Source organism: Xenopus laevis, chromosome 2L, assembly GCF_017654675.1.
Source record: "Xenopus laevis strain J_2021 chromosome 2L, Xenopus_laevis_v10.1, whole genome shotgun sequence".
Taxonomy (NCBI): Eukaryota; Metazoa; Chordata; class Amphibia; order Anura; family Pipidae; genus Xenopus; species Xenopus laevis.
In genome coordinates this window covers 86749904-86762761 of record NC_054373.1, presented here as the reverse complement: position 1 = coordinate 86762761, position 12858 = coordinate 86749904, and the positions used below count along the sequence as shown (strand labels likewise).

Below are 12858 nucleotides of genomic sequence, written 5' to 3'. Positions count from 1 at the left end.
GCTGCACCCATAGAGCTACCAGCACAAATTAAGTAGATTATCATATTTTTATTAAAATAAACACGCATATATCAGAAACATAACTTATTTTATTCAGAAAAATACAACTTATTTGGAATGTCCAATGTCTCCAGAATGCAACAATACCAAATATGTATAGATTAATGGAGACTTCTGACTGGTATAGGTCAAAAATTCCTAGCAGTATACGGCTACATTTCCATAGCATCACTTCAGAAATCTGCAACTGTAGATTTACTCTAGCAAACCATACATTTTTGTTCCATAAATCCAAAAATGGTTAAATATGTCTTTGTACTCCAAACTAACGTGTTCAAATGTTTTTATTTTAAGTTCAGCAATTTTTGAAATATTACCTACAACTCATAAAGTACCCAGATAAAATATATTAAATATTTATGCCAGGGTTCTGCTGAACAGTTTGATGCCCAATATGTGTATCTATGTATGTGGCATGTAGTATGTATGTGGCATGAATTCTGGTGATAAAACACCCAAATATGAAAGCCAGGGATCTACTGAACTGCCAATATGCAACGATATGTGTGGCATGGGGACCCTAAAATTAAAATAGTGCATATGAATTGTTTCAGCTGCCAACTTTCCTTCTGCAAAGCCCCTGACTTAATAGTATGTGTCATAAGACCCCCTATTTGTATAAAGACCCCATGAAAGCACATTCTGACAAATACAATTGGGGTAAATTGTTCTTTCTACCAAACTGCAAATCTTTTAGTAAAAGTGTGTTTGTGTGTGCTTGTGACAGCCCAGTTTTTCAGGGGTCTGCCACTGCTTCTCACACACTCTACCAGCGGCAAGGGGAAGGCATTAACTGCGAAGAACATATTCGAAACAGGGTCGGACTGGGGGGCCCACCGGGACTGCTGTCCAGGGCTCCCTCCGAAATGCACCTGCTCGGCGCTCTGTATGAATGGAAATGTGTGCATGTGCAGATGCCGCTGCGCAGCACCTAAAGAAATCTTTTTTGTTTTAACAAACTGGTCGGGAGAGGGGCCTATTACGGGTCAGGGCCCACCGGGTTTTTTCCTGGTTTCCCGCCGGGCCAGTCCGACACCGATTTGAAACATTCTTGGCACGCAAATCATTTAATTGAAATTGCCAACCAATCAGAAATTTGATTTAAACCTACAAGTTACAAAGCAAAAGCAAAGATCTGATTGCTATGGGTAAAATCTCCAATGTTAGAAAACATGCCCCAAAATATCCAACATACCCTGCCATAGCTGGCCTTTAAAATCACTGCAGGTAAGTCAATTCAATTTTGCAAAAATGTCACCAAGCACTTTGGTTCAATTATTTGTTTTGACTGTTTTGAAGGGTTGCAATGGCAGGGAATTTTGAATGGTTTGTCGTCAGCACTTTAAAAGGGTGGTTTGCCTTTAAGTTAACTTTTAGTATGTTGTAGAATGGTCAATGCTAAGCAACTTTTCAATTGGCCTTCAATTTTTTATTTTTCATAGTTTTTGAATTATTTGCCTTCTTCTTCTGACTCTTTCCAGTTTTCAGTAGAGGTCACTGACCCCATCTAAAAACAAATGCTCTGTAAGACTACTACTAGGGCAGGGACTGGTTTATGATGTGCATACACACTCTGTAAAGTGCTGCAGAATATGTCAGTATTATATAAATAAAGGATAATAATTATGTGACAGTTATAAATCTGAATGTAGGTTAGAGAATAATAAAAATATATGTTTATATGATATAGCACCAGCACATTTACCCCATGTTTTACACTGTTTTATTAGTTCCTATTACATTCTAACAGAAAGGAATGACTCCAAATAAAAGATTTTTTTACAACTCCAAGTACAATTTATTGGATGTAGAGTGGTTTATTTGTTAAATTGTGCCTTTTGATTATGAAGATAAAAAGAATCCAGTCCTCAACAAAAGACAAAAAAAGCATATAGTTTTATAGTATAGTAGAATATAGTATTTCTTCACCAGAACTAAGTGTACCCCTTTATCTACAGCGTAATAACTATAAGATATACCGAATATGGAATAATGTATGCAATACAGTAAAATGAAGGACACAAATTCCTTAAATGTGTTATCACCTTTAAACACTGTACAGCGGAAACTGATCTCAAAGTTGACTTGCTCTCTCTTTTTTTTAAGTATGTCTTTATTGAAGTTTTTATTGTAACAACAGGATGTCAGAGGAGGTATTCTTATTGTAACATTAAACATTGTGAATAGAATTTCAATAGAGTTCAATCTTGTTCATATGAAGACTTAGGGGGTAATTTACTAAACCTCAAATTTTTCTGATCAAGTTTTTTTTGTTTTTTTTTTTCAAAAGCTAGATTTTTTCAAGATTTATTATACCCAATGCTGCAAAAAGCCCAAATCCGCAACACAGGGGAAAAAAAATATTGCCAGTGGTCGGTCTAACCCCTGCTGTAGCATTGACCAGCTGCTAGAAACACCCCCTTGTGCCAGTGCTCGGTCTAACCCACAATCTGGAGCCCCAATCTGAAATCTCAGACCTGTCGAGGTCCTGTATAAGAGAATGAGAGAGGCACCAATATTCATTTTAAGCTATTGTGGTCTGTGCTGGGTTAAGCCCAAAAATGTTACTTTTTCTGGGTTCTTGGGCAAAAAAAATAAAAATCGAACGATTCAAGGAAAAAAAAGTCAGAAGAATGTATTTAATCTGATGGTGGAAAACGCTATAAAATTAAGCGAAAACCCGAATAGTACAGAGGTTTTTTTTTATTAATTAAGCTAAAAATGGGCATGGGAGTTTGGTCGAGCTTTTTTTTTTTTTTATTATTAATATGAGAAATTCGGATTTTAGTAAATAACCCCATTAGAATCCAAAATCCTTTTCACAGTCAACAGTATAGGTACATGTTCCAGAGTTCATAGAGAAGATAAAGAATATTTGAAAGAAACAGCAGCTGGCATACACATGTTGAGGTATGCCATACTGCTGCATGGACATTGTCATGGAAATTCCAATTTATAAACACGAAAACATAAAATAAACTTAAGAGAACAAATATTTAAATCGACTTAGACTACCTGTGTTCTAGTGATGTGCGGGCCGACCTGAAGCCTATGGGTTTGGCAGGTTTGAGCCGACTTTCTCACAACGTTTGCAACCTTCTACTGCCCAACTTCCACCTGTAAGAGCTCCTTTTTGTATACTCACTCCGGCATGTCCCTCCCCCTTCTGTGACATCACGGCGGGCAGCGTGGGTATATAAATAGGAGCATGCATCGGGTTAAGGTCGGGTGTGGGTCGGCTTCTTCTCTACACACACACACACACACATCACTAGTGTTCTTCTTAAATACTTTTTTTTTTTTTTATCAATGGCCATCTAATCACAGAATGTCTAGTCCAGCATGTAATGAGTGAACGTTTGTGAATAATTGTTGTTATTTATGTTTAACTAAATGCAAGAGCAAGTCCAGGACCAAGCTAGGATTTATTGATAAGTCAATAATTTAAATAGAAGTAACCCAAATAAAATTCTGCAGTCAGTGCAAAAAAAGCAGTCTCCATTTTTTTTTAAAAAAAAAAAAATAAGCAACACAAGGCCGATCCAAAATTAAAAACCTTCTTGAATTGACAGATTCAATAACCCATCTGCAGTTCCAAGTGACAAGACAGTTCACATGCCAAGATGGAGACACAAACATGACCTATTAGTTTAAGATCATAAGCCATGCATCAGTGTTTCCTCACCACACCACTGGCAAATCTTCCAGTCTGATCAGCAAAGGGGATGCTCATGCTCTGCCTGCTGATTGGTCCCAAGGCTTATTGCCCTGAGGGTGGGCTGTCAGGAGTTTGGTAACAAGCCATAGGAGTTTGAGAGGATATCCACAGTGTGAGTCAGAGCACTGTAAAGAGAAGGGGAAACACATAGATGCAGAATCTTTACCGTACACTTTATTATGAATTCTGACATAAAGTAAAGGTGGCCATACACAGGCCGACAAAAGCTGCCGACAGACCGAGTCGGCAGCTTATTGGCCCGTGTATGGGGCCCCCCCCGACGGGCTTCCCCGATCGAGATCTGGCCAATGGGACAAAAATCCCGCCGGATCACGGCAGCATCTGTTCGTTGATGCGGTCCCACGATCCGATCGCCAAACGGGCGGATCTCTCCGTGTATGGCCACCTTAACAGTAGCTTAAATCTAATGCCAGTTGCAAATCAGCAGCTACAATTTACAAAACTCTACATAATACTCCACAAAGAGAAGACTCGTTTACATTTTGTTGGGGTGGCTGCAAGACTCTGATATAAAACGAAGTGCAGACACTTGTCATAATTTATCAACTGTATCCCGGAAGAGAAGGTGCAAAGTGCAAATACTCCCTTATTTGTATCAGGGTACTGTGAAAACAATACTATTAGACTCACCATCCATCTCGGATCACGGTAAACTTTCCAGGCACGGAAAGGTCAACTACAGTTGATCCTAGTCTGCATTCAGGGCTAGAATGTTCTCCAATAGGGCCTCCATCAACAACTAGAGACAGCTTTGGCCATAGATCCCTAAACTCCTATATATACAATGGAAGAGAAGATTTTTTAATCACAATAATAGCAGCAGAAAGAAATTACAGGGGAAGGGAAAGCTCTCCTGACATGACTGTGACGACTTAGGATATACAGACCTGACTTGCAGATACAGATCCTAATTGTTATCCGAGTTACAAAACACGTGTTTGTAGTTTGCATGTAAAAAGTCAATAAGCTTTTAATTTAAAAAAATGCATAAGATAAAACAAGGGCTCATTTATGAAAATGTAAAATGGGGAATCCTGAAGGATTTCCAGCAGTTTGAATTTTATTGCATTTATAAAAAAATAAAGGGACACATTTGTCAGAATTGAATTGCTTTGACAAGTTGAATTCATTAAAATCATATTGGCGGAAGAGCTCAGCAATACTAAACTAAGGGGCAGATTTATTAAAGGGTCGAATTGAAAATTTTAATTTTTTTTATGGTCAAAACTGTCAAATTCGACTAGGGAATTATCCAAACTCGATTCAAGTTTTTTATAAAAAAAAAAAATCTAATTTGATTTTCAAGATTTATCATACTCTGGCCCTTTAAGAATTCGAATTGGACTATTCACCACCTAAAACCTGCCAAATTGCAGTACAAGTCAATGAGAGAGGTCCAGTGAGCAAGTGAGATGTTTGCAGCCTTCCTGACATTCAATTCGAGTTTATGAGAACAAATTTCCCTAAGTCGAATGCCAAATTTAGTTAAATTTAAGGGAGTTTTGAAAAACAGGAATTTGAAATTCAACCATTGATAAATGTGCCTCTAACAATTTGGAATTTCTCTGGGGAAAAAAAAAACTAAGGAAAAATTTTCCATATTACTACAAATTGGTGGTAACACCAAATTGTATAAATATGAACCAATTTTGCTTCAGTAAAAACAGTTGTTTAAGCAAATGAGAACAAGACAAGTTGAAAATTCAGCACTTAAATGATCACAAACCTCTTTCCATAATATATAGCTATTGCATAAAGATTTTCTTCATTCACAGTTTGGAATTATGAAACCCAAAAATTGTGTAACAAGAACGAAGTGCACTTTACCTTCTATATTGGCCAGAAATCTGTATGTTTGATGTATATGCCCTTCTACTGTACAGTGCTACAGAATACGTTGGTGCTTTATAAATATTTGTTAATATTCATTCAAAATCAAGACATTTTTTATGAAGATTTACAAAGTGTTCCACACAGGATAGAAGAGAAAATTACCTTGTACACAATTACCTTGTACACAAGGATTTACATTGTAAGCCTTAAAGGGATACTGTCATGGGAAAACATTTTCTTTTCAAAATGAATCAGTTAATAGTGCTGCTCTTACAGAATTCTGCACTGAAATCCATCTCAGAGCAAACAGATTTTTTTATATTAAATTTTAAAATCTGACATCGGGCTAGACATATTGTCAATTTCCCAGCTGCCCCAAGTCATGTGACTTGTGCTCTGATAAACTTCAATCACTCTTTACTGCTATACTGGCTGTACTGCAAGTTGGAGTGATATCACCCCCCTCTCTTCCCCCCCCCCCCCCAGCAGCCAAACAAAAGAACAATGGGAAGGTAACCAGATAGCAGCTCCCTAACACAAGATAATAGCTGCCTGGTAGATCTAAGAACAACACTCAATAGTAAAAACCCATGTCTCACTGAGACACATTCAGTTACATTGAGAAGGAAAAATATCAGTATGCCAGAAAGCAGTTCTCTCCTAAAGTGCAGGTACAAGTCACATGACTTGGGGCAGCTGGGAAATTGACAATATGTCTAGCCCCATGTCAGATTTCAAAATAGAATATAAAAAAATCTGTTTGCTCTTTTGAGAAATGGATTTCAGTGCAGAATTCTGCTGGAGTAACACTATTAACTGATGCGTTTTGAAAAAAAAAAAAAAACATGTTTTTCAATCAATGACAGGATCCCTTTAAGCAAGGCAGGTTTTGCAGCACTGTACAGCCGCATACAATGATATAATAGTACCTGTACAAATTGACAAATGTTCTGAGACATTGAGGGTTGTACTGTACCTCTACTGTGAGTGTGCTTTCCTGGGAGCTGATATTGGCACTGGTTAAAGCCAAGGGCTCTGAGCAGACCTCAGCCAGCTGCCTTATGAATGCATGATCAGGAATCCGGACACCCACCAACTGAAAGAAGAAAACCTAACTGTTAGAGTAATCAGTGCCTTGATCACTACATCCTCTTCTTTACAGAAAACAATGTAACTTCACTGCTCTCCTTATACAGTTACACTAAACGTTAGCAGCTCCTTTTATGTGTCCAGCTAGATTTACGGTACCCCCAATCTGTATGAGGAAGGAACTTTAAAGCTATTAGTATGAGTATAGTATCCTCCAGCCTAGAAAGTGTTCTGTTTCTCCCTTGCATTATTATATGAGCTCATGTTGACTTTGGCTGATTATTCTCGAATACAGTAAGTCGTGAGATGGACCAGAAACTGTTTGGCCTCCAGTTGGGAGAATTTCGGTGGACACACTTCATTATTAGAAACAGGACTAGTGTATTGTTCAGATCACAGGTCAACTGGTCATATACCCGAGAGTACTGGCGAGTGTATGGCCACGTTTAGTTGCAGGGCAAATATGACAGTTTTGTCCTCATTGGTGTCAGTTCAAAAAAACAATTAACCAGGGGACATCCAGTTTATCACCCTGATGCCGTCTTCTCTCCCCTATGGTGAACAACCCTTTGAGCAATAACACACGTAGCGTTTTGTCGCCAAAACGTTCCATGCCTTTGTGAGTGCTGAGAATCTCTGCAGGTAAAACACTACGATTGCATGTGAAAATGCCTTTGCAAGTATTTCTGCACAATTGCATAATTTGAGTGTTTACCTGTAGCGATTCTCAGCACCCACAATCGCAAGACATGTTTTGTCTCGGCAAAAAGGCAAAGACCGCCAAACCAAAAATCAGCATTAATTTCCTCTCCTGCCTGCACCCAGCACCGTTGTATCAACGTGAATGCAAGCACAAAAGGCTGATTTTAGCACGAGAATACAAAGTATCCCATTTCTTTGTCAAAATCAGCTGTGTATGTCTGCACTAGAGCCTAAACAACAGTATTCCAGCAAGCCAGTTTCAGCCCCCGTGTGGCATTATACTAAGCCTCTCATTTTAACTGCATAGATTATAGATTTGTAACACCTTTAAAGTCTGTAGACACTCATTTTCAGACTGAGCTTGTCTGCTGATCCTTGGGACAGTAAAAAACATCTTACATGTGGCTTTCCTCTAGGGGCATAAGTTATTTGTATTATTTTTGCTTAGACATGTTTGTATCTCCTAAACCAATGCATTTAATCTTATCATTAGTGTCATCATATCACCAGCCCACTAAATACTGACATTCTATCACCCCTGATAGCAGCCCCTCTGGCATTTGTATATTGTACATATATAAGTGCAGAAAAAGGTGTATTTACATATGATCAAAGAGACCCTTAGAAAGTTTTTAGACAGGCACACAATTTGCACACAATTTGCACACTTCTCTGCTTTTTCCTGAACATATGACTTTAGCTGGATCCAGGATTTGGTTCAATATTCTGCCTTTTTTTTAGCCAGACAAATCCACATACCTGGCCAAACCGAATCTCAATTCTTAAAATCACGTTACTTTTTTTGTCACACAAACAAGGAAGTAAAAAAAAAAATTTCTGCACATTGTTGTTTTTCATCCTTCCTTGCCTTCGATTCAGTTCGGTATTCGGTCGAATCTTTCACAAAGGATTTTGGGCATCCCTACTAACAAGGGATCTAAAATCCCCCCTAAAAGAATGTGGTTCTAAAAGCAATAAGAGAAGACTGTTCTTATATCCGTTTATTACACCTGAATGCCTTTAATTGGCAAAATGGTATATTGTTTGTCTGTTTCTATAAGTGGTTCAGATGGACGCATTCTTCTTCTGTACCAACATGTTCTGATGACTTGATAAAGGGCACAGCCTGAAACATGTAGTATTGCTATAATAAACCCACAATGCAGTTAAAATAACTGCCTGATGATTCTTTTTAAATTTATACGGCCATTTGTAATACACAGACACCGCTATCAGCAGCTGGAAACCTTATTAAAAGAGAGATGAGACAAGGAGTTAAAGGGGACCCGTCACCCAAAAAAATTATTCAAAATCCTATTTTATCAGATTAGTCAAGGATAATGAACTTTAATTACACTATATAAATTATTTGAATATTGTTTCCTTCAGTCTGGGATTTCAAAATTACAGCAAGCAGGCAGCAGCCATTTTGTGGACACTGTTATTAAGACAAGCATTGCATCATCTCAGAATTTTGTTTTTGCACCAGAATGTTGTCTGCACCAGAATGTTGTCAGCTGTCAATATTTGATTGACAGCTGAGATTTTTAAATGAGCTTACAACAGCTATGAATGCTTAAATAAAAAATAGAAATTGGATTTGATGTTTAATTTGAAAAGGACTTTTATTATACAGATTTTTGTGTCTGGGTGACAGGTCCACTTTAAGGTATTATTTTTATTTTCTGGGAAAGCCTGTTCAGCAAACAAAGGTGTGACCAAAGTCTTAAAGGGAAAGGAGACATGTATAGCTGGCTTTACCCGATATGGCTACCTTGAGGCTGGCAATATAGGGTTGATCTGATCGGATCACTATGACAGGGATACAGGCCATTGGAGTGCATCAATGAGCCGATGTAGCAACCCCAGCCTCCCTTAGACATTCCAATCCCCCCCAGTTAGCCTAAAATTTAATAATGCAGAGTTGCACAGCGAGGTTGGCACCAATTTGAGTCCTTGTGTTGGAGATTGCCACAAGAGAGTGTGCAGTTGGCTGGCTTCAACTGCACATGCTCAGTGTCACCAATCAAATGGAAGAGGATTTGCAACAGTTCAAGATGGACCCTGTCAACCTTGCATATTTAAAGGAGGAACACATGGAAAGACCTTTTGAGACTACCTGCTACACAGAAGGAGCCATTGCAGGGAGCCTGGGTGGGAGGGGTTTGTTCTCCCTTAAAGTTTATCTTGTGTAGTTTTCAAATACTTCTCAAGGATGACCTGAGCCTCAACAATATAGCCTGTCTGCCATACTTTTGAAAGCTATAACCTCACTGGCCTTGCCGTTTCATTTACAGTATTTCCTTCTCAGTACACAATTTTATATTTAACAGCAGATTTGTACTTAGCACCTAAAAGAAAATATTTTCTACTCACAGATGTAAAAGGGTTTAGTTCCTTGTTGAGCCGGTCTGACCTCTCCATCACCAGAGTCACTGGTCCTGGCAACAGGTCCCTAAGTAATTGGTCTGGGACATTTACTCGGCAGTACCTGCATTTCATACAGTCAGAAGATTATCTCAGAGATGTTACTTAGAACACCATGTATTAATACAACATTGTCAATTGTATACAAGTGTTAGCTGAGCGAAATATACTGAATGCTAGAAAACATAGTGAACTTGATTTCTGTCCATTGCCAGAGTGGCTTTTCCTCACCCTTATCTTTACACCCATCATCCCCCAATCAATTGCTCAGTCTCATAAATATTAGACATAGGAAGTGTTAAATTACATAGTTGTTGCATAGGTCTATAGTAGAATTAATAGTTGTTGGAATCTCTCTGATGCTCGGGCAGACCAGTGTAACCCGACAATACTATAGGCTTATATCAATTTTGGTATTTTTCCTGTATTTTCCAACTGCATTGTTCTTCTTCACTGTGAATCCTAAGCCTGAACAGTAATTTCAACTATATTTAACACAGACAACCGCACATTTAAGCATTTTAATATATCAGAAGCTCTCCAATATTATCAAAATACACGAAGGAATATATATACATTGAGAAGCTTTACAGTAACCAATACAAGGTGGGTCTACATAAGGTTACAAATACATTAAATGCATGCATTAGCTACATCAATATAGAAGCAGCAGACCAAGCAGCTGCTGGGAGGGGAGAGATTAAAGGGCCTAAAATAAGTGCAATTTTTCTATATGTTTGTAGGATAGGTCATCATCCCATATGTTAAGGAGGGCATAAATCCCTACTAATGACTTGGAACAGGACTGATATGTGTTACTTTTAAAATCAATGTAATAAACATTAGCTATCCCTTGTGACATAGTGGAAGGTTAGATAACCACATAGAAATGTGCATAGGAAATAAAACAGACCTGTAAATATCCTCAACGTTCCCAACACAGATGGCCAATGGCTTGGTCCCATTGCGTCCTTTGACATTATAGATATTGCTTATGGACTGGGAATTTTGAGCCAGGCAGGCAATTCCATAGATGGTATCTGTGGGCACACCAATCACTCCGCCCTGCTGCAGGATTCCAAGAGATGTGTTCAGGATCTCCTTCCAACCTGATGGGTGAATGAAAAGAACTTTAAACTTTTATTAAGACTGTTAAAATGTACAAGAAATGTAAGCAACATCATATGTAAATTTATGTAAATTATGCACCTTTTTTTTTTTAGTTAAATGTGGTTTCGTTTGCCATTAAATATAATTCAGACAGAAAACACAGAGACCAAAATGTGATGCTACATGTTAGTTATTTTAGAATACTTATAGTTCTTTTCAGGCCTCTGCCATTTCTTCTGTCAATTAAACTATTGCTCTATTGCTTTCAGTATAAGTAGCAAACTGGAAGGAGGAAATGTATAGAGGTTCATGGTCCGATCAAGAAGTACATAGGGCTACACACTTAATGTCATCCAATTGTTCACCCCATGGCCATGCATAAGCAGTAGTAGGTCTATAAACCCACTAACTGAAGTATCCAGCACTGTTTTGTTTTACATGTTTAAGAATGGCATGGGCAAATTTCCCAGCACAATTCCATTCTGGCACTGTTAGGGTTATGCAAATTAAATGTAATCACTGTCTGTCTGTCACAGGAGCCTGGAATTCACATGCTGCATAGGTTTATAGTGATCAGACACACAGTATGTATATGTTGCATGTGTTTGGTATTAAATAATAGATGTGCCAACCCTAAGAGGCATTGTCAGGGAAGCTGCATTTTAGTTTTTAATGATCCTACTGCAGGGAATAGATCCCTTATTTGCTGCTGGCAAGGAAAGCGAGATATGAGCACTGAGCTTCTAGCAGGTGCTCCAGTCAGAGAGAAATTTATTGTACTGGATCTACTGAAACAATCACCCTGCTAATTCTATTGCAGGGGTTCAAGCTGTGCAGCCAAATAAACCCAAATGTCCAGGGAGGCTACAAAAAAAAAAAAGTCCTAGAACTACACCAACCACCATCTATGATCAGAGAGCTACATCCAGTTCTGGACTGGGAGTCAATATAGGCCAGGGCATTCCAAGTACACAGAGGCCCAAGCAGGCCCCCCAACCAGCCCACTAAATATACTGACTGCAGCAGCCCCTCTAACATTTGCCATAACCCACAGATTGCCAGTCCAGGCCTTGCTACATCTGTTGTTTGTGCCCCAACAGAATAGAGATCTACTTCAGCAAATACACACTGCGCCACTGTCTCCATGACGCCTAAAAATGAGTTTCATTTCTTTATTTTCACCAAGTATCCCTTCCTACTGACACTATCCTCTATGTCAGGGGTATCCAACCTGTGGCCTGATGCAGCCCGGGATGGATATGAAGGTGGCCCCGCTTGAAACACTCGATTCCCAAGGAAACGTCATGTCACAAAGGATATAAGAAGAGGGGGGGGGGGGAGGACTCTTCCCATTGCCCAGTTAGTAATAATAATAATATAATAATACTTCTATTTAATATCCAGGTGTCCCATATTCCAGTGTATATCTCCATCTGGTATTGTAGTTCTTCTCTGTGTATTTTCTTTACTGTTACAAATCAAAAGTGTTTGTGTATTTCATGTGTGGCCCCAGACAATTTGTCTTTTTCCAAAGTGGCCAGGAAAGCCAAAAGGTTGGACAGGCCTGCTCTATGTACAGATAGTCCCTTGTCTCATAGCTCCACTTAGCCCAATGATTTTGCTCCACCAGTTGTTCCTATTGGCTGTGCCACGTTCACGTCTGCACGTTACATGCCCTCAAACGTAACATTCGTTCAGCTCTGTGTACATCTAACAGTGCACTATTCATTCGGCTCACCTTTCATATCCCTGGTGGGTCTGCTTGTGCATCTTCCATTTTCCCCACCTGGCAAGCTGAGCACTTTGCACGTCATGTCCATCGCCAGGCTGTGATGCGGCTTTAAGCTGGACTCTAATCGTAACCGCCGGATACCCAGCCTCATCTGAGCCCTCCGCTC

The 12858-nt window shown here is 39.0% G+C and overlaps 1 protein-coding gene across 1 annotated transcript; it reads right to left on the bottom strand.

Moving 5' to 3' along the window:
* Positions 1-3351: 3351 nt before the first annotated feature.
* yrdc.L (yrdC N6-threonylcarbamoyltransferase domain containing L homeolog) lies at positions 3352-12855 on the bottom strand. The gene is given in 6 exon segments (NM_001089029.1): positions 3352-3903; positions 4430-4572; positions 6609-6728; positions 9800-9914; positions 10764-10959; positions 12699-12855. Coding segments are annotated over 6 exon segments (780 nt in total). The 5' UTR covers positions 12844-12855; the 3' UTR covers positions 3352-3842.
* Between the last annotated feature and the right edge of the window lie 3 nt (positions 12856-12858).